The sequence below is a fragment of the Haliotis cracherodii genome, unplaced genomic scaffold, assembly GCF_022045235.1.
Source record: "Haliotis cracherodii isolate W230 unplaced genomic scaffold, xgHalCrac1.p SCAF_3, whole genome shotgun sequence".
NCBI lineage: Eukaryota > Metazoa > Mollusca > Gastropoda > Lepetellida > Haliotidae > Haliotis > Haliotis cracherodii.
In genome coordinates, this window is record NW_027266286.1 from 58,986,758 (window position 1) to 59,010,810 (window position 24,053).

At 39.0% G+C, this 24,053-nt stretch overlaps 1 protein-coding gene across 1 annotated transcript in view; it reads right to left on the reverse strand.

The window, feature by feature from the left end:
* The window catches only part of LOC139474583 (protein O-mannosyl-transferase TMTC1-like), a 96,725-nt gene that overhangs the window by 70,396 nt on the left and 2,276 nt on the right, over positions 1-24,053 (reverse strand). The window contains exon 2 of the mRNA XM_071257652.1: positions 13,201-13,378. Coding sequence (XP_071113753.1) covers positions 13,201-13,378 — 178 coding nt within the window. The remainder of the gene's footprint in view (positions 1-13,200; positions 13,379-24,053) is intronic.

Consider the following 24,053-nt stretch of genomic DNA (forward strand, 5'->3'; position numbering starts at 1 on the left):
TCATGCTTTATACCATTAGTATAACACAGTTTCTAAGTTGAAACATACAGATAATAATATGCATATGCAGATGTTGGTGATATCAAAATATAGCTTCAAAGTTATTTGAAAATAAAATTTAAGCTTAAATCTTATTGAACCTCTATATACACGTACTGTAGCTAGGCTAGGTGGGTGAGTGAGTTAGTGAGATGGCTGGGTGGATTAATTGGTTACTGGGTGGGTGGGATAGCGGAAACATTGTTGATGGAGGGATGATGGAGGGATGGGATGATTGATGGACGGTTGAATAGATGGATGGATGGTTGAATGGATGGATGGTTGGATGAATGGATAGATAGATGATGGATGGATGGATGGATGGATGGTTGGATGAATGGATAGATAGATGGATGGATGGATGAATGGATAGATAGATGGATGGATGGATGAATGGATAGATGGATGGATGGATGGATGGATGGATGGATGGTTGAATGGATGGATGGATGGATGGATGAATGGATAGATGGATGGATGGATGGATGGATGTTGGGCTAAGGGTTGGGTGGACTGAGGGCTGAACATGTGCATCACAGACTGGATCTGAATGACTGAAAACAACAATGTCACCACACTTGGGTTGAAAATTTATCGAAATTAGGCTATGTACCAGCCAGGTGAACACAGATAAACACCTCAATATTCAAGTCAAGTGGGAAACAAACAAACCCACTAATCATGAAGCCTCAAGTCTCTGTTTGCTCTGTAAGAAGGTGAGGCCCACACTTGACTGAGGCCCCCAGATCTTCACGGGTTTACACACAACTTTCAACAGTATAGAAACCCATATAACACTGATGCAACCTACCATCCATCCATCCATGGCCATCTTAGAATAACAATGATGTTTTAGATGTTGAGTAAACAAGAAATCAGATAAGGATATCTTATCAGAACTATTATTCTGCCAAAAATTACTGAAGATCAATCTTTCAAAACACATTTTGAACTGATATTTTTAGTTTTAAATATCAAATAATGTTAGTATGTCTGTATACTTAGTTTACAACACATCTTTAGGGGACATCTAGTTGATGCAGAGGTCATCCAATAAACTCACTCACTCACACATCCTTAAAAATAACAGCCAGTCCAGCCATGACCGGGAAACTGTCTAAAAGAAGCAGCAACATTCATACAATACAACAGAGATGAACTAGATCTATATCACATCCTACCATTCAACAAACAATCTGAATTCAATTGTAGGCTGAAAACATATTAAATGAACCATTCAGCATTGTCTGTGAAGTCTGCAATGTTTTCCGATGGGCTGTTTATCCCACACACTGAGGTCAGCAAACAACATGACAGAACATGAACATCAATCATATCTCCACAGTCTGTCAACAGTAAACAAACATCGCAGACAAGCGTTATGAATGTTATCACCCAAGATTACATAAAATGTTTAACAATCCTCAATCTACAATATGATGCCTGCTCAGAGTTTGAAGGAAATATTATCTTTGGTTCTCTTCAATTTATTAAAGTTTTTTTCACATTCTTACTTTAACCATGTCCTTTATTATGTTTTATTAGAATTATTTTATTATTCCTCAGTACCAGCTTTCAAACAAAATCCTTTCTCTTAAATGTTGTGTCAAATAGGCTTATTCTCACTAGAGTGAGTGAGTGAGTGAGTGAGTGAGTGAGTGAGTGAATGAGTGAGTGAGTGAGTGAGTGAGCGAGCGAGCGAGCGAGTTGGGTTTAACCCTGTTTTGAACTGCGGCATGTCAGCTTCATGTGGTTGGAAAGCCCGAAGTGATGTTTACCACTTTGGGCTTTTGGGTTGGTCGAATCATTTTACCATCTTCCAATAAAATGTCAAATAACGTTACAAAAATCCTGTGATTGCATGTAAAGAAAAAAACATTTATGAGGAGGGATAGAGCTGGCTTACTACACCATTACCACACAACCTAGTTTACACCCAGTCAGAGTCCCGTGGCCACGCTAATGGCAAGAAATCCCTTCTTTTAACCATCACCATGAAAAGCAATGAACCTTCACTAAGCCTTCAGACAAGGTGCTTCGACATTCTTAAGAGGAAAACCACATTGATACCATGGCTTAACCTTGAAACAGAATTATTACTTCTGGACTTTCAGTGGCCTCTCTCATTTGTTAGCTTACCCAATTGGGTCTTTGCTGTCTGTGTCAACAAAACCTTATCACCAAGTCTCTACAAGAAACATGAACTCATAAGAAAATTGATATGAGGGTATTTTGCCTGTACGAAGATGGTGTGGACAGCTGTGAATTGTGGAACCTTCGACTATCATTGACTGACCTAAGAATGTCCGAGGTGAAATTACAGGGTTGGCGACGGCACACAATGCCCGGTACAATATATGTCTACAACTAATATCATCCCCCATTGACCTCAGTGTGAGACCATCACTTGCCCGACAGCTCCCTACTTTGCTGGGCGCTCTCCGAAAATACCCATCCCCGTGAAAAAGCCATTCATCTTCATAACAAGGACTGGGGGTGGTGATGGATGGATGGATGATAACTGGAGTTTAAATGGTAATAGCTGACTGATCTGTTTCTCTGCCCCACAAGATGTGAAGAAAGGCTGGCTGACCCCTATTGAAGCCACTTGGCCTTGCAAGTATTTGCTGTTAAGATGCTGAGCCTAAGCCCTGGCTGGTATAATTCCCTTATTGTCACCATACTGCTGATGCTACTTGTCACTCAACTAATCCACTTCATGGCACTTGGAACGGTTCACTATAAGACCATCGAACGGACCATCTGTTATATTTATGGAAGAAATTAGAGGTCTTACGACATACATCTCAAAGTTCAAAACATAAGGTTTATTATCAAGGGCACTAAAGATGAACATAATTTTGTAATAATGCTTAATGCTATAACCATAATAACTGTTATTAAACCTTTACTGGTAGTTATTATAGTTTTAAGCACAAAGTATTATAACAAAACTTATGTTGATATTTAACGTACATGATATTATCTCCAAACATTAAGGATAATAAAGAATATATACTAAAGATGTATCATAACTTCTCACATTCACCTTTTTCATAGTTATGTTAAAAAACAGTTAATTTCATATTTTCAAATTTATTACTGATGATAGAGTTATAATAGAGCAGGAGCAGCCACAGATCCCTGGTCACAGATCCCCCATAGATCCCCCAGTCACGGATCCCCCTGTCACAGATCCCCCATGGATCCCCCAGTCACAGATCCCCCAGTCACGAATCCCCCTTTCATGAATCCCCCATGGATACCCCAGTCACGGATCCCCCTGTCACAGATCCCCCATGGATACCCTAGTCACGGATCCCCCAGTCACAGATCCCCTGGGCAGGGATCCCCCGGTCACATATCCTCCGGTCACGTATTTCCAAGTCACGTATCCCCCAGTCACGTATCTCCCAGTCACACATCCCCAGGTCACGGATGCCCCGGTCACATATCCTCCGGTCACGTATTTCCAAGTCACGTATCCCCCAGTCACGTATCCCCCAGTCACACATCCCCCGGTCACAGATGCCCCGGTCACATATCCTCCGGTCATGTATTCCCAAGTCACGTATCCCCCGGTCACAGATCCCCCGGTCATGGATCCCCCGGTCACATATCCTCCGGTCACGTATCCCCAAGTCACGTATCCCCCAGTTACGAATCCCCCAGTCATGAGTCCCCCAGTTGCCGATCCCCCGGTCACGTATCCCCTGGTCACAGTGCCCTCCTCTGTCTGCTTGACAAAGTTAATGTCCAGGCTGCAGACATACAGACACATACTGCAATACCTGCCCAACACAGCTGTCACTTACTCTATGTAACAGCTACTCACAATTGATACATTATTAACATTCCATGATAAAAGTTCTCTCTGAATTCTAGCTTTTTCTCCCAATTATTAGCGCACTGCATACTTCAGTGTATAGGGGCACCATGCATCCAAGTGTTACAATAGCCTTGCCAGCTCTCTGTATTCAGGATTCTGCAGCCGTTCTGTAGTAGCCAACCTATAGACTCTTACTGAATACTGAACATCCAGTGGAAATCGGACTACACATATTTTTAGATTGGGTTGAGTAAATATGTAGTTAAATATTACACTAAAGTCGACAAGGCGGGTCTTTTTATTTCCATAATACTTTCCAAGCTGAACAATGAGTGAGTGAGTGAGTTTTGGTTTTACGCCACTTTTAGCAATATTCCAGCAATATCACGGCAGGGTACACCAGAGTGAGTGAGTATGGTTTTACTCCGCTTTTAGCAATATTCCAGCAATATCACGGCAGGGTACACCAGAGTGAGTGAGTATGGTTTTACGCCGCTTTTAGCAATATTCCAGCAATATCACGGCAGGGAACACCATAAATGGGCTTCACACATTGTACCCATGTCGGGAATCAAACCCGGGTCTTCGGCGTGACGAGCCAACACAGGCTACCCGACCGCCCCTGGGTACACCAGAAATTGGCTTCACACATTGTACCCATGTAGGGAATCGAACCCAGGTCTTCGGCGTGACGATAAGGCAAGAGCCAAACAGCAAAGATAAAGGATAAGTATACAGATTTTGTAAAATATGTCTAGTGTGAGAAGCTAGGATCATTATGAGCAATACGACATCCATGACATTAAATATTTGCTATCTAATTGTGAAGCCAAACAACTATCTAGGTGATGGAAGTCTGATAAATTCTCAAATTGCTGATGTCTCATGTATATCCTTAAAGCTGATGAGGTGAGGTGAGGTGAAATGGGGTTAAACGTCTCGTCCAAGATTATTGCACTTATATAGCGACGTGCATGTAAGTGTGTGTGTGGCTGCTTGTACTAGTCCGGACTGATGCCGATTTATAGTGCTAGCTCACTGAGATACCATGCCGCAGTTTAACATGAATACCCTACTCACGACACAGTATACTGATTCCGAGCCGACCAGTCCTTGTTTTAGCCCCTTAATGCTGAGCGCCAGACAGGGTAACAACAAGTACCATCTTTTAACGTCTTTTGGTATGACGCGGCCAGGGATCGAACCCAGGACCTTCCGCTCTCTGGGCAGACACTCTACCACTAGACCACGGAGGCGGTCTTAAAGCTGAGGATGCAGATGAGACAGTCACATGACATCAGCATCATCAGCGTATTTCATCCATCACATGATCCTCATGTCCAGTAATTCTAAATAAATGTCTGTTAACATTCCCACCTCAATTGACAAATTGTGTGTTTGTTTGTTTGCTTGTTTGTTGTTTAACATGGCACTCAGCAATTCTTTTGCTATATGACAAGGACTAGTACATAATCAAGTCTGGATCAAACAATCCAGTGATTGATATTATGAGCAACGTACACTACCATCAGGTAAAAATGACACACAATCAACCTCGTCACCAAGCCTGACCCCCCGATCCATGTGATCACCTCATACGACCAGCATACGTTGCTGGAACTTGTTCTAACCCTGAATCCCCATAGGGTTCTCGGGTGCAGGGGTGGCCCAGTCATCTAAGGCGCCGCAATTCGCTGTGCAGAGTTGTGTCCCTTGGGCACGCCAGAAACCTATGATTGTGGGTTCGAATCACGGTTTGTCCTGATTATGTTTCTAGGTTTGTCAGCACCATACCTGTGCTCATGGGTTTCACCGAAAATGTAAATGTCTGAGACCTGCATCACTTCGGGCTTTCCTCCCACATTAGGCTGACACGCCATGATATCACTGGAATACTGTTAAAAGCGCCATTAAACCCAATTCACTCACTCACTCACTCCCATAGGGTTCTCAGTGGACAGAATAGAACAAGTACTACAACATCTTATTGATGACACCCACACATGTAATTCAGGAGCGCAGGTTGTACTTCTTGTAACATGCTTTAACGTGTTGACCATGATAGTATGAGCATGGGTGGATACAGCTTTTTTGAAAAGGGGGGTGAACAATTAAGATCTATTTATTGTCTTTGGAGGTAATTTATACAGAAATAAAGATTTTTTTCGAAATAAAAAAAGAGGGGTGGGGGCGCACCCCCGCAACCCCCCTCTGTATCCGCCCATGATGAGACACAACTAAACTAACACAAGGAAGAAGCTATCTTAGTCAGCTGTTATGATTCAGGATAAAAGTCTTATTTTTTACAGAACTCAAACAATTTGAGATGTAAATATTTTTAAAAATAAATCTATACCCATGAACCTCAATCCTGATAGTCACTTAGTCCTGACATATTATCTAGAGAAAGAAACATTATATCGAAACAAGTATCAAAACAAAATAATAACTGCAGGGCATCTTTAAAAGCTTTGTTCAAATTCACCCAAGTCTAAAGTTCTGTATCCTCACATCTATCTTTACTCAGTGCACGCCTTCAACCTATTCATCAATATCAGTGTTTGTCATAACTCATGACAACTTCCTTTTAGACCTGCTCTGTCAGAGAGATGTCGCCACAGTGGTTTGACAAATGGCAACAAAACATGCAGTTAGGATCAGGATCAGCGAACAATGTCTTTCTGTGTTGAAAGGAGACGTCATGTGCCCGAGTGCAGACACTGTCATCATGGCATGCATGGGCGGATACAGCTTTTTTTAAAAGGGAGGGTGCACAATTAAGATCTATTTATTGTCTTTGGTGGTAATTTATACAGAAATAATGATTTTTTTCAAAATAAAAAGGGGGGAGTGCGCACCCCGCTCTGTATCGGCCCATGGCATGGTCCAACACCCACTCCTGCCATTGCCAGCAACAGCGCGCATTTCAAATGATATTCTGATGACCTACAGTGCTAATTGAATGATTCTGTTCCAACAAATGTATTGACCTTTTCAATGAATATCTCTTTTCACCATTTAGCTATATGTACAGTCTATGTACACACCAGTAGTCTATTGAAGAAGAAATATATTGAGATCAGTATATCAGAGTATAAGACAAATTTAGTGTACCATATTTTCTTGAGTATAGAGCGCACCCAAGTATAATGCACACACCCCTCTATATGGGATTCAGTATTTTGGGGAAGAAAATCAAATATTATGTGCTAAAAACATTACACCGTAACCCTTTCAGCGAATTCTGGTAAATGAAAGGATGATAAGAAACATGGTCAGTACAATTTTGAAATTTGAGATAAAAATCACCAGACATGTTGATTTACAGTTTAAATTGTATTGTTTGTTCTGCTAGGCATTGTTTTACATCCAGGTATTGACTATTACTGATTTACTCACCTGAACTACTTCAGATCCTGAGTGGTGAGAACCAAGAAGATAGAAGTCATCAACATCTAATCAAATGTTGATTTTTTTTCAAACATAACACCAAATTGGTAAAATCTTTGACAGTAAGGGATTAAGATTTGAATCACATAGTTGAGTTTTGCAGACTATTCAATCAAGTTCTGAAGTTAATATATATTGTGAAACAGAATGCGTTTTAAGGAAGAGAATATGGATGTATCCTTATGTGTATCACTTCTAAATGCCTTTCAAAGACCATAATGTGTTTTGTTTGGAGGAAATAATATATACTTTTTCATGTTAAAACTGTCTCCTTGTCATTTTCAAAATGTCCACATGTTTTTTGTTTCATAGAGTACTCAATAGCAGCCATCATTCAGCAACGCTTCTCACTCGGTATCATGGCAGCTAGCATTTATAGACTCATCACACTAATAAACAGATACAACCGACCCATATGTAGTCTGTCTTCCAGCATCCAGAGAAAACATTAAATAAAGAATCCAACCCAAGTCTACAATCATTCGGAGTTCTGTTTTAATTTTTTTAATTTTGTAGAGTGAGTGAGTGAGTGAGTTTATGCCACTTTAAGCAATATTCCAGTAATATCATGGCAGGGGACACCAGAAAAGGGCTTCACACATTGTAGGTCGGGAATCGAACCCCGGGTCTTCAGCATGATGAACAGAGGCTTTAACCACTAGGCTACCTGACTGCCCACTATTTTGTAGATACATATTGATAAATCATATAACTGGGACGAAATGTTAGTCTAACCCATTTCTAGAAGAAGAAGAAATGTGTTTCAATCTCTGAATGAAGGATGTGACTTGAACAGTATCTGAGACAGAAGGGGTTTCTCACAACACCCTGTCTACGTGTGTTCTTTGTATGAAAGTCAGCTTATTCAATTCAAGGAATCTCATTTTGTTGTCTTTTTATCCAAATCGTGAACACTGATCTTTATATACATGGCATTATGTTGTAAATATTTCGTATTTCACACGAATAAAGAGTTGTCATTGCACGCACGATCAAAGCTCCTTTATGCCTTCTCATAAAAAAGATTCAACCATGTTTAAACTCTTAACAAATAAATCTACAGTATCTATCACCATTCAAATCAGTGTATGTGTATTTCAAATTTATATGAAAGGTTCCTTGTCAGGCAATCCCCGGCCGGCCGGCCATACTGTCATGCTTTCTGTACTGTTGTACTTTCCTCCGGTGTTGAATAACACTTCAACAACTTAAGAGCTCACATGGAATAAAAGAACAGAGCGTCAGCAAGTGCCGGTGAACATACCTTGACCTTATTTTTAATTCCACAAAGCGATTGTAGAGCTACGACTGTCATAAGTCTATGTTAAAGTATGGGAGTTATGATCATCTTAGCGCTAAGATCGCTTTGTGGAACAGGGCCCAAGGTATACCTGTATGCACACACATCCTCAAATAGTTTCTTGTGTTACTAATATTTATTTTATTAAAGTTTTCATTTTCCTGCAATAAAATGAATAAAACAGGAACAAAATAGTTTAACAAAATTGAAAATCAGGCGAATATATCTACTTTGAATGTGTGTGGAAAATCTGTACCAAACCCTCAATGCTGAGGGCGTTGACCTTCAATAACTGAGTGAGTGAGTACGATTTTACGCCGCTTGTAGCAATATTCCAGCAATATCACGGTGGGGGACACCAGGAATGGGGCTCACACATTGTACCCATGTGGGGAATCGAACCCGGGTCTTCGGTGTGACGGGCGAACGCTTTAACCACTAGGCTACCCGACCGCCCCCTTCAATAACTGTCCCACTACTACAAGAACACCCTTAGAGTTCAACCAATACCTTGTAAATTTATATGTACTTTAGTCCATGTAAGGACATGTCGATGTTCTACTGTCAGCAACATGCTTACCTTTTCAAGAGACACAGGCCACAAATATAAATTTTTACCAAGTAGCCATACGGCTACAAGTATTTTTTTCCAGGTAGCCAGTGGGAAAATCAAGAAGTCAAGCCAATATTGTAGGTAGCCCAATGCGTTTGAAATTATCTTTTATCATATGTACAAGTCATAGCACTAGTCTTGGAATTGGATATTAGTGGAAACTGTACTTGATTTTTGTTATGTATGACTCGAACAATGGTGCAATTTAGGTTACTAGATTATATAGGTATATCCTTGCTTATCCAATGAGTATTGTCAACTGAAATAAAACACTAATTACATTAATATTTCTGTATTTGGGTTCCTTGTCGACGTTCGGAGGAATTTATTGTGAGTATAATTATTAACAGACATCTCTTCCAAGATCAACTATTATTTATTTTTGTGTCTACATATGTGTAGCAATAGAATTTAGTCGCCACAAGATTTTGTTCAAGGTAGTCATTTGGCTACCTCTGAATTTTAGACAATAGACAGATTGAAATTTAGGTCGCATTGGCGACCATTTTAGTTGCAATTTGAGGCCTGAGATATGTTCATGTCTCAAAGTGAAATATTTAATACTCCGGGGGGTGAAATGCATGTCTTGCTCTGTAATATGTTTCTGAAAAAGCGACAAATAATGAATGACAGATTGTAAAAGTTTAACCTGTATCAATGACATGCATGTCTGATCTGCAAAAAGTTTCTGAAAGGGAGTATAAAATGACAGACTGTAAAAGTTTAATCTGTATTTAAATGGTAACAAACATTTTATTTCTTCAATACAATTGCAATTCATCATATTCAGAATGTCATATTCAATGTCTATTCTTCGTATTTAATGTTTGCATATGGTTCAACAAGTTTCAAATATCTTGTCATATTAGAACCAGACCGTGCAGTGGCTGAAAGACAAATTTCTATGGGATTTTGATGGCTTTGTCCACCGATTCAGAACAAGCCATATCCCTATGTGAATCCATGAATATGACCCTGAATATCTTCCAGTGTTAACAGGTAATAAAAATAGGAAAATTCTTTACTGTGTTCGTATATTTGTCAGGTGATCTGTTAATTCTATTCATTCAAGTGTTAACCAAAGACCATACAGATTGCCATTAAATATTGCCAAGTGTTCAGCTTAGTTTAACAGCGTTCATTGAAATCATGGTTTTCTCTGGAGAATGCTGAGAACCACCCAAGCATCAAATGGATTCAGTCCAAGATGCGATTAAACTAACACAATCTTTATGCCATTGAATACTAAAAGACATTCTTAAATGTATTATTATGTACAAAACCTTCCAAATGGCGTGCTGGTTTTCTTGGGGGAATTAGTCAGCAAAGAGATGGAGTAACAATTTTATTTACAAGAACAACAAGAGTTTGCCACTAACGTGGCTATATCCCCTGCCCCTGTTGCAGAATTTATGACATAATTAAATCTAAACAAACCCTAACCTTTTTTAACTGAGGTGGAACTTGTCATGGAAATTGTAGAAAAAAGAAGTCCATCTTGTTGCCAAAAATAAAAATTTCAAAAATTTCTTAATAGCAAAATGCACCAGTTCAACATGTACCTGACCAACCTGCAAAGTTTCAAACGAACCCTACTTTGTTGGGGGGGGGGGGGGGGTGGGGTGGGTGGGATAATAAACAATTTCTTAACTATAGCTGTGGATGCGGCAGAGAGTTGGTACAACCCTCTGGGCTGTGGGAGAGAGGCCTGCTTGATATGAGTGTCAAACCCCTCCTGCTTAACATTTTGCTTCAGTATGCATTTTACAAAAAAATTAGAACAATAAAAAGGAATATGATTGGTTGTTGATACACAATTGGGTGTGCCCTACGGTTAATGAATGGCCAGACAGAGGGGAATACTTAATCCTGTTGGACTGGCACTAACCTTGTTGACATATCTACTGGGTGCTTGGAAAGAGATTAAGGTATCACTATAGATGAGCTTGTATGGGGCTAATCCTTAATGAGTCTAAATTGAAGTATTCGATTGTTATTCTAATATAGATGATGATAGATTTACGTAAATAAAATAGTTAGAGCAAACTATAAAACTATGTAGATAAAACTTTTGTTTTATTGAATAGTATGTCTGGGAGATGGGATCTTGTTACCTAATAGGCTAGTATCTATTTAAAAGTTTTAAATCTATTAAACAATGTTGACATAACTTTTGTCTTATTGAATAGTTTCTCTGGGAGATGAGGTCTTATTACCTTAGGCTAGCATCCCTCTAAAAAGCTATAACTGAAACTACTAATATTTTGTATCTGCATTTTTCCTGGATTAATATGTTTTACTCGCTGTCCTATAATTATATGAAATTTTGTACAAATGTTAAAACATGATAACTTATAAAGCACTTGCTGTGGATCTAATTATTATATGAAAACTTAGTATAAATGTTATATCATGATACATGTCTGTCCATAGTACAATTTTATGAAAAATCCTTAATCTAAATAATTTAGGTGAGAATTTGAACCTGTAAAAGCTCTAACAAGCCTTTTCACTTATAGGATATTTATCATAAAGATTATAGTTTTAGACACCATCTATTTTGGGTCATGTCCAATTTACTGAACTCGAGAATGTATATTTGAATAAATGAGGGTGTCTAGTTTAACACTGAACATGCGGCTCTAAGCCGTTGATCACTGTGGTAAATCTAACAGGCCTGATGGTACATGGTACTGATAGTCACGGGTCATAAAGTGAGCCATTAGGGACTCTCATGCTCCGATCCACGGTGACACTCCCCCTGACTGTGGGACACTGAAGGGTCCAACACCATGGTAATCTGATAACATCCCACTATATGTAAATAGTGCTGACTGTGCCGTAAAACAACATTCACTGAAATAGTGCTGACTGCAGTCTGAAACAAAATTTACTGAAATAGTGCTGACTGTGCCGTAAAACAACATTCAGTGAAATAGTGCTGACTGTGCTGTAAAACAACATTCACTGAAATAGTGCTGACTGTGCCGTAAAACAACATTCACTGAAATAGTGCTGACTGTGCCGTAAAACAACATTCACTGAAATAGTGCTGACTGCAGTCTGAAACAACATTTACTGAAATAGTGCTGACTGTGCCGTAAAACAACATTCAGTGAAATAGTGCTGACTGTGCTGTAAAACAACATTCACTGAAATAGTGCTGACTGTGCCGTAAAACAACATTCACTGAAATAGTGCTGGCTGTGCCGTAAAACAACATTCACTGAAATAGTGCTGACTGTGCCGTAAAACAACATTCACTGAAATAGTGCTGACTGTGCCATAAAACAACATTCACTGAAATAGTGCTGACTGTGCCGTAAAACAACATTCACTGAAATAGTGCTGACTGTGCCATAAAACAACATTCACTGAAAAAGTGCTGACTGTGCTGTAAAACAACATTCACTGAAATAGTGCTGACTGTGCCGTATAACAACATTCACTGAAATAGTGCTGACTGTGCTGTTAAACAACATTCACTGAAATAGTGCTGACTGTGCCGTAAAACAACATTGACTGAAATAGTGCTGACTGTGCTGTTAAACACCATTCACTGAAATAGTGCTGACTGTGCCGTAAAACACCATTCACTGAAATAGTGCTGGCTGTGCCGTAAAACAACATTGACTGAAATAGTGCTGACTGTGCCGTAAAACACCATTCACTGAAATAGTGCTGACTGTGCCGTAAAACAACATTGACTGAAATAGTGCTGACTGTGCTGTTAAACACCATTCACTGAAATAGTGCTGACTGTGCCGTAAAACAACATTGACTGATATAGCGCTGACTGCGCTGTTAAACAACATTCACTTATATAGTGCTGACTGAGGTCTTAATCAATATTCACTGAAATAGTGCTGATTGTGGTCTAAAACAACATTCATTCAGTCTGATGTGCTGAAAGCTGTCTACCTGCATTAAGGTGTGATAACGACAAGGGGAGTATGAATGAGTACTTACTGCCTCGGAGTGTACCGGGTGCACAGCAAACAACAGCCCTGCGGTGATCGAGCACTCTCTTGGGATAGAGAACACGTTCCGACACATGTACGTGAAAAGCATGGAGACAATGGAATGAAGGACGACATTGACGACGTGAAACCATGATGCAGTGCCCTTGCTTAGGCTGTAATCCCATCTGAAACATAACCAAACGGGTTTAATACAACGAAGACATCACCAGGCCTGTCTTGGCCTGCAGGGTCTGTAGAATTAACAAAATGAGCAAATCTTTAAAAACTTGTTGTCAGAAATATCCATGAGATGTGGAATTCGTCGTTATTCATTACAGCTGCATGTTTTGAACTTATAACACTTACTGTTCATCTAAGACTGAAATGTGAAAATAAGGTGGTTTTAGAGGTTTCAGAAAGTGGTTTTCTTTGACCATAGCTATATGTCTTCGACGAGATAAAGACAGGACAAACATATATGATTTGCTTTAAAGATTGAGATTGTCAGCCTTTCACTTGTTTAAGTCTTACTGTATTTTATCCAAAACGTCCAAAACTAACTTGATATTCCCTAACTTTCCCCATTCCTAGAACCAAATCTGTTTGTAAAACTTTTTTATTAGCAGTGGAATGATACAGCGATACATTGTTGTATGTCAATATGAGGCTCTCAATACCAAACATTTATTCACAACCCCTGTATCGTGATACAAACGAAACATTACAAGTTACATTGGTGTAAAAATATTTGTGTATAATAACAGATTAATATACGAAACGAAACTGGTCAAACTACATTTTGCTGTTCAGTGAATATTCACAGTGTTCGCCAGATGACTAACTTGACAAGACTTTTGAAATTCGATCAATAAATCTTTTTCATTTTAATGTTCATTAGTGGGCAGTTGATCCGCTAGTTATTAAACAGTAAATCAGTGAGGGGCTTTGGTGATGTCTTCCCAACACATTTGTAATGAAAACGTTAAAGAGTGTGGTAGTGTTTGTCATGTAATAAGTCTTGACTCAGTAAAGGTCGTGATTCACCTGCAGAAAGAAACAATATTAACTAATGAAATAAAAATACTGTATCGGAATACAAATCATATCGCATTAAGTATCATATAGTGACCACATATATCCACAATATTTCATCTCACACGTCATGCTTGGTGACAGTTTCGAATAGGAGACTGTTGTAAAACAGGGACATTTTACGAAACAACCATAAATTTATATTTCAATCTGTTTTTCCTTGCTGCTGACAAAGTTCAAGTTTCAGTTTTGACAGTCCCCAACACCCTGCTGTGGCAGATTTATTGTTAAAGAGGTTCAGCGCTTCCTGAGGGTCTGCTTGTATTAAACTAGGCCTCAACTCAGCATGAGTCAATTACAAAAACATTTATTGAATCGAGGTGCGCCCAGGAGACGGGAATAAATATGAAAAAAATATTGTCACACACATCCTGACTGTACGTCAACTGAGAGCCTTTGACAGTGAACTGTCAGCGTACTTGGAGGAGCATGCATCCGACACTCAATATGTAGGCAGAGTAAATATATGCACGACTACAATAAGCCGCCCTGTCGGGACACTGGTAACTGGGGTCCCGCTGAGCTGCAACCTGGGAACAGAGGGGACCCTGGTGCTCACTTCAGTCCCCAGTTTGTGCAACACCAGCGGATGTTTCTGTACCTTATGTTGAAGCGAATAAAGGACAAACCAGATGAATAATGAGCAACAAATTGTCAAGAAATATGTTGGTCAGAGTTGTGAAAATTTTGCAATTGAAACCAGATGGTTATTTTACAGTAGTGAGTGAGTTGGGTTTAACGCCTCATTTAACATTATTCCAGTTATATCATGGCGTGTCAGCTTAATGTTGGAGGAAAGTCCGAAGTGATGCGGGCTTCAGACATTTACCACTTTGGTGAATCCCTAGATCACGGTGCTGACAAACCTAGAAACATAATCGGGGCGAACCGGGATTTGAACCCACAACCATAGGGATGCAACTCTGCACAAAAAGCTTTACAATGTATATAGCTGGAAGACATAGCATCTCTTGGGTGAAAAGTTTTACAAAATATATTGTTGGAGGGACATAGCATCTCTTGGGTGAACAGCTTACCGCCACACTCAGAAATATTCCAACTATATGACGGCAGCCAGTAAACAATCAAGCCTAGACAGGACAATCCAGTGACTGATATTATGAGCAACAATCAACACCCTCAGGGCACGTTCACACACCATCAACCAAGTCACCGAGTCTGACCACAGGATCCATTATGAATGTATTTTGTTGTTTAACGCTGCACTCAGCAATATTCCAGGTATATGACGGCGGTCTGTAAATAATCAAGTCTGGACCAGACAAACCATTGATTAATATCATGAGCATGGATCCACGCAATAGGGATCAATGACATGCATCAACCAGGTCAGACAGCGAGCCTGACCATCCGATCCCGTGAGTCGTCTTTTACGACAAGCATAGTCGCCTTTTACAGCAAGCATGTAAAATCTTCATGGGGCACATGGTCCATTAAGTCGCCTATAATGACCAGCATAGATCATAGATTACTGGGGGCCAAATCTATCCCGGAACCCCGGCTAACATCATGGTAGCCAGGAAAGATAGATATAGAGATACAGTATGACTATTCAACCTACTGAAGTATATGATGAATAAGGAATAAATGGTCAGAAAATAACTTGCGTCCACATTGATGAAAGTAATCAGGTGGCCACCATTCCACCATTACAATAGCTGCAGTGAAACTCGTTTCAGAAGAAGATGAGATGGGACTCACGTGTAATACAGGAGGGGGTCGCATTGTCCACTGAGACTGTGTATCTCTACTAGCATCTTGGAACACTTTGATACAATCTTGATGTATGCTCAAGCTTATTCAAACTATTGAAGATGTACAGAGCTGTCAAAGAGTTTCAAGAAGGCTTTGCAAAATATTATGACCTGCAGTGAAGGATAAGATACCTTCTTAAGGACAACAAAGTCTTCACAGCCAAGATTCATATTATGTAAAGACGTAAGATCAGACTATGATATAGGGCTGGGACAGGTAACTCGGGTACTTTGGTCGGGTGGGTTCTCAGTAGGACCCGGGTACCCACAGGACTATCTGGACCCGTGGTTAGTCATGTTATAATGGTTAAATGACAATAACAATAAAATTCCATGGTTACACTAGTACAAGTCGCTAATGTTTGCATTTCATTCTGATTATAGGCACATTCCTTCTGACTTTTATATGTTTGAATAAAGACAACGCTTCAGTCAACTTCAGCGTATACACAATCAGATCGTTTTATACTATATTTAAACACTTTTTGCCAGGGCTCTTGTAAAACAATTCCCAATTGAACATTTTATGACCTACAGCAGATACCCGGGTAGGGGCGGGTAATAGGGGGGCGGGTAGTAAATTTGGTAAAAACTCGTCCCAGCCCTACTACAATATTTTGTATTTTTCTAAGGACTGAACATATTTACATCTCCACATACGGTTTATTTTGTCTACATAGGTAGTTTTATTAAATTATTGTAAAATGTGTTTAATCTTATGCTGAGCAAACACATCCAGTCATTGATGTGTGCCACCGTTTGGTAGTCTAACACAGCTGGGCATAATGTTTAGTATTCATAGTAAGGACCACACAATACAACCACTCCTGGTTCATTTGGTCATGAACATGTGCTTAGTCAGATTTGAGTATGTGCTTTGTTTAAGGTCTTTAACAGGTGCTTAGTCAGGTCTTGAACATGTGCTTAGTCAGGTCTTGAGCATGTGCTTAGTTAGGTCTTGAACATGTGCTTAGTCAGGTACTGAACATGTGCTTGGTCAGGTACTGAACATGTGCTTAATCAGGTACTGAACACGTGCTTAGTCAGGTACTGAACATGTGCTTAATCAGGTACTGAACACGTGCTTAGTCAGGTATTGAACATGTGCTTAGTCAGGTACTGAACATGTGCTTAGTCAGGTACTGAACATGTGCTTAATCAGGTACTGAACATGTGCTTAGTCGGGTATTGAACATGTGCTTGGTCAGGTCTTGGAAATGTGCTTAGTCAGGTACTGAACATGTGCTTATTCAGGTACTGAACACATGCTTAATCAGGTCTGGGAATATGTGCTTAGTTAAGTCTTGGACATGTTCTTAGTTGGGTCTTGAACATATGCTTAGTTAGGTCTTAAACATGTGCTTAGTTAGGTCTTGAACATGTGCTTAGTTGGGTCTTGAACATGTGCTTAGAGAGGTCTTGAATATGTGCTTAGTTAGGTCTTGAATATGTGCTTAGTAAGGTCTTGAACATTTGCTTAGAGAGGTCTTGAATATGTGCTTAGGTAAGTCTTGGACATGTGCTTAGTAAGGTCTTGAACATTTGCTTAGAGAGGTCTTGAATATGTGCTTAGTTAGGTCTTGAACATGTGCTTAATTAGGTCTTGACTATGTGCTTAGAGATGTCTTGAACATGTGGTTAGTTTGGTCTTGAATATGTTTTTAGACTTTCTGTTTTTTTATTGAAAGCATTAACTTCACCTTGTGCTTACTGTGTGTAGGTCAGTTTATTCACATATAACTGTAAGACCACAGCCTCATAGTACAAACAAATTACAAGGTCTCATTTCTTAATAAGATGGCATGATATATACATAGAGACACTGTGTGCTTGATAAAACTTTAATTTTAGATAATGTCTTATTTCGTGTTTTGTGTTTCCAGACTAATAGAATTCAGGGTCTATAAACACAAAATCTGATGATGTACCTTTAAATGTAACGTAACCCCAGCAGCCACGGCAGAGATGGTGATCAATGATAACGTGGTCATGTCCTTTACAGAGATACACGCTATCTACCATTTGGCAGACACTGTTTATTTTCATTGCTGACCTACCCTACATAGTCACTGTTCCTGACAGGGGCTATACTTACCTATCTTCCTCACTTACCTGAAGCACTTTATTACCTATTGGTTGTGGGTGTTTTAATGGATTAGTGTATGTGTATGCACGTGTGTGTTGTTAAACGCAGCACTCAGCAATTGCCAGCATTATGAAAGCACCCTGAAAATAATTAAGCCTGTACCAGATAATGCAGTGATTGATATAATGAGCAGCATTTCACCTGGTTAGGATGATAAGCAATCATCCAAAGCAATAACTATGACAACCTGATCTACTGCTTGGGCCTATTTACCTGGAATCACCACAGGGGGATTAATTCAGTAATCTCCAACTAACCACCTTTTTCTTTACTTAAAACACATCTGTGTCGTCATTCTATTGTTCAAATGCTCCATTTTTTTATACATTATCTTCACCAAAACTGAATTAACTTTCACGGAACTATTTTTGGGACAAGTGAAAGATTTCAAATTTTGCTGGAAATTATCTGCCGCCAGCAGGGTTCCAACCCACATCGTATGATTTGAGGACGTCTAACAATCGACCACGGAAATAGGGACACATGACCATATGGTGTGAAATTAACTATTAAACAGTTTCAAATATTTTCTCAAACCTATTATGTACAAAATAATATGTGTATAATGTTGTCTTACAGCAAGGTACCCATAACAATGTTCACATTTATAGCAATTACATAAACCTTTGACGAGAAAATAAATCAGGTAAAAATATATAACTTTGTTTAGGGCTCTATATTTTTTATAATCCCTGTCAGAATGTATTTACAACACGCAAGCGATTTGTAAAATAGTAATTAAGGACCCCAAGAAATTTTGAAGAGCCGTGTTTTGTTTCATAACATTACAGAAATCTTACCATGTCCAATGAGTCATTTATCATATTCTCCTTATATAAAAAGTTAAAAAGTCAAAAATAACTTTTGAATTATCACCCTACTGTTTACGATCAGTGTAAAAGTGCATTTCTCCCAAGGCACCAGATCATCTGTATAAAGATGCTTGATGACCCAGCATCATTGCATAGGTGTGTCACCCCGGTTGTACGACCTGCGTAACTATTACCTTCCAACACATCAACTCTGACATTGTTGTGTAACTCCATGCTATCAGATCATAGTAGTGTCTGACCACCAACACACTAACTGCAATACATTTCCCATAACCTATGAAGTCCTATCTTATCTACAATCTTCATGACAACAAAGGCTTGTAACCTGACAGATACCTCCTATCTACACAGATGACCGGCAACACTAACTTATATATCAAACAAGGAAGTAATCCCAGCATAAATTCACTTCACCACACAGGTACGTTGACTTGATGGCAACAGACAACAGACCTTTTCCATTTTACAGTACATAGACTTTAGACTTTTGTCAAAATGAATACAGCTTTATGTCTGAATCATTTACCAGCCATGTTGTACAGTGAGGTCCATTTAAGAGGCATTTTTCTATATTTCAGTTTTACAGATCAACCAGCCCAGCGAAGATTTTTAGATTTCTCATAACATTTTTAGCATTAACACAAGGAGAGGACTCATTTGATCAAACTGGTGGTCCATATTTGACAGACAAGCCCAGTTTAGCTGATATCAATTACCTGAAATATGACGCAACTACAGTTCATAACATCCATTGTGGTTAACTCAGCATCCTACTACTTATAACGTACTGCCACTTTTGCCTATAGTATTGTGGGTGTCTTGCCTTCTCCTAGAAACCTTGAGAAAGGTAATACTTTCAAGTGAGAACTCGCAGCCGAGAGGTTTTACATTTTAATTCTAAGACCTAGGTTTTACACTTCAAAGTATAAAACAGCTACCTATGTAATATGCATCTAATGTTGATTTTTAACTTGTTAAATGTCACAATTGTTTTCACATGAAAGTTTCATGACATGAATCGAACCTGCAACCTCACATATCATGTTTAGTATTGTAACCCACTGTTTTTCCACTCAGCCACTGGGGCAGGTGATGAAAGGGTGTTCAATCTTACATGTCATGACTTCAGTTGTCTACATGCTGCATGTGGTCTTTCTCTCACCCACTGTCATTATCTTCAATTTATACTGTCACTTCTATGGTTTCTCTCATTAAATGGTATTTCTTGCATTTAGATAGTTCATAAGTTAGTTTAAACACTCCTTGTTCTATGCAAAAGGATTTTCCCTTGCTCAAAGGTTTAATTTTCTACCAAAACCTCGGAGTCATGTTTCAACTATAACAAATATCATGAGGTAATTGCCCTGCTGTATATCGTATGTTGTGAGATAGTAAGATGTACTTATCGGGTTAAATTAAACAGGATCTACTTTTAACAATGACATCACAATCATGAAAACGATGTCCTAGTTATAAATTCCACAACAGCTGTTGCACAACCAGCCAGAACGGTAAATCCTGTTCCGAATGTTTGTAATATTACTGTATGCACTGTGTGAATAGGTGTGACAGACAATGTGACAGTGCTTAATGGCAGACTCATCTGTCAGAGGGACGAAGGAGCGCCATTCCTGCTGTCACTCTCCTCAATCACACACAGACCTCTCTCTGCTCATCAAGGAGAAACATTACATTTCTAAAACATTTAGGATGTTTCGTCTTTCAGATTTAAGAGATGTTCACAGCAGATAAACAAAGCTGCGATCTGATGTCCTGAAGTCTTATTACTGTGTCTAAATCTTAGTTGTGTTTAATTCTTTCTACCTCATAGTGAGTGAGTGAGTGAGTGAGTATGGTTTTACGCCGCTTTTAGCAATATTCCAGCAATATCACGGCGGGGGACACCAGAAATGGACTTCACACATTGTACCCATGTCGGGAATCGAACCCAGGTCTTTAACCACTAGGCTACCCGACCGCCCCTTCTACCTCATAAGTAGTCCTAGGATTACACACTATAACAAACACCATTGTTTGAACTTAGGATATTTTAGTCTTGTAGATGATTCAGACATGTTAAGCTCACATCTTAGATGTTTATCCCTACAACTGTGAGGGTGATGGAGTAGCCAAGTGCTTACAGTAACAAATGGTACATTTGGGATGACACTCTCTTAGTAAAGTACAAATTCAAGAACATATATGGGTCGAGTCCCATCCAGGATTCGAACCCACATTCACAACAAGACATGCAACACAACGTTACATGTACTACGTGCCTACAATCGGTAACTTTTCTAAAGACTCTGTGACAAAAAGACCACCATTACCGAGGGTCTGATTTCGAGACGAGACTTAATGATGACGCTTGGAGGATGGAGGTACGATTATCTCCTCCTTTGACACTCACTCCTGATACAGAGTCAGTCAAGGGCACTGAGCAACAATGCTATCATGATGATATTGGTGATAGCTACAATTGGAACGCCTTTAAATCAGGATACCAAGAGCATTCGTTGTCTGATATATGTTGAATATAACAAATATTATATTTGTGATAACACTTTCTTAGTGAAGTAAAGTACAGTTCTTGTACTCTTTGGGTCGAGTCCTAACCAGGTTTCGAAACCACACTGCCAGAGTGAGGGACCTAGTCGCCAGCACACAAAGTCAGCGATCTAACCCACCCAGCCACCAAGGCTTCCACAAATTGAAATGCTGACAACTGGTAGTCTAGATCACATACTTTGTGTACCCTCTTTGGGTATGCTTACAGCATTTGTCGAACGTCTGGGTTCCATTACAGACAGGACTACAATGTCTGAAGCCCATATCTATTGATCCCCGCCGAAATATTCCTGGAATATTGCTTTAAAATGATGTAAAATCCAACTGACTCACTCTACAGTTATCAGAGTGCAAATATTCCAACTATATATCACGGAGAGACACTATGCAGTAAAGACCACCATATATAAAATTTCCAATCGAACTCACTGAAGTCTGAATAAGTTAACATTTTTTAATCTTTTTCTTTTTACACCTTTTAAATTGTTCACACAAGTAAACAAAACATGAATGATTTTCTGAACAATTATAAAATGTTCTCCTGAAATAGTTTGGAAGTTAATACCACGCCTTCATTTAATGAAAGGGATATAATGGATCACATCGTAGATTTACATAATCAAAACGGCTAATTCATCAACCTTGCCTTCTGAATCCACCACCACTTGACACATATCAATATGGGATACTTGTCATGCAAATATCCTTCTCACACACGATTACTTTTCAAATGTAGTATTGAAAGTTTGAAGGCATTTAATAAGGGAAATATAACAAATGCCTTCACTAAGTTGGGACGATTTGATGACTAAAGATGTTTTGCTTAAGCAACACTGCAAGCAAGTTATAATAGACTATATTACACCTTCAGTCAGAAGATATTGGACGTATTCCTGTTTGAAGTGTCAGGTTTATAATGACAACGTGATGTGAAAAGGTCTTGCTGACCAGCGTGGTATACAAACAGATATCGTGAAGAGGTCGTGTCACTTGCTTGGGAGACATGATAATGTGCTTAGTTTGGGTCGTGTTTCACGCGCTTTCTCTGTATACATCGGTCAAGGTCACACCTCATACTCAATTGTCATGCGACAATCAAGCAGGGATTTATCAAAGATTCCAAACCAGATGCCCTTGGCAGGCAAATTGGGAAACAACTGTTATTTGTTCAAAATTGGGATTTTTTATAGTTCAGAGGAATTTTAACACTGCATTCATGCAGTCATATGAATAAATTAAGCATTTACAGCCTCTCCAACTTTCCTGGACCTGTTATCACTGGACTACAAGTATCCTTGACCAAGCAATCACATTAGTTATTACTATAGGAACATGAATTAATACAAGGAACTTCATTGGCTGCAGGTTGGGGGCTGAATATTGGACTCTCTAGATAAATCCCCTTCAAGGACATCGCTACTGATTAGACAGTTGTGATTGGATGGGATAAATACTAAAATCTCAATGGTTACTACTTTGAAACGAAATATATTCAACTTTAAGTTTGTTCAATGTTACATTTATGATTTCATTCTTGTACATCCACCAATATTGTACTGTGGGTGAAAAGGCAAATACTGAAAGCTCAATGTTAATATCATAAGCTTTTAATTAATTTTCATGTTTACATTTATATGTTCTCACATGAATAATAGGGGCGGTTGGGTAGCCTAGTGGTTAAAGCGGTCATCACGCCAAAGACCCAGGTTCAATTCCTGATATTGGTACAATGTGTGAAGCCCATTTCTGGTGTCCCCCATTGTGATATTGCTGAAATATTGCTAAAAGCGGTGTAAAACCATACTCACTCACTCACTCGAATAATAACAGATTGTAGTTATAATGGCATCACCTTTTATCTTAATTTCTGCTAAACACAGAATAAACAAAGTAAGTGTTGGTGTTCTAATTCTTATATGGCCAACCTTTTATTTATTACTTGTATCACAGATTGCTCCAAGGTAACAAAGCCCTACCAAAAACATAAACTAGGTTTCATCATTCAACAGTTGTAGTCAAGCAATAGTTGCCAAGGCTCATTTGAAACTCTGGCAAACAAAAGCAAATAAAATACTGTATTCGACGTAATAAGCACCCAGGTCGCTCTCAAAATTAGAAATAGTTGGCTCTTATTAGAATATTGATTAGGTGAAAAAAACAGAGTTGAAAGATAAATTTCATGGTTTATGCTGACAGCCTGAAATGTTTATATACGAGATATATATTCTTCCAGAATTTAATTGCTCATAATTAAGGGTGCATATAACACACGAGTGGGTATTATACACAAATAAATAAGTCTTGTGTACATTGATCAATAGGAAGGGGTGCTAATTGGGATTGTTCACTAGCCAATATATTAGCAAATATCGCCGTGGGCGCTTATTAGAGCGGGGCGCTTATTACGTCGAATACGGTACTTATTAATACTGAAAATATTGTTTAT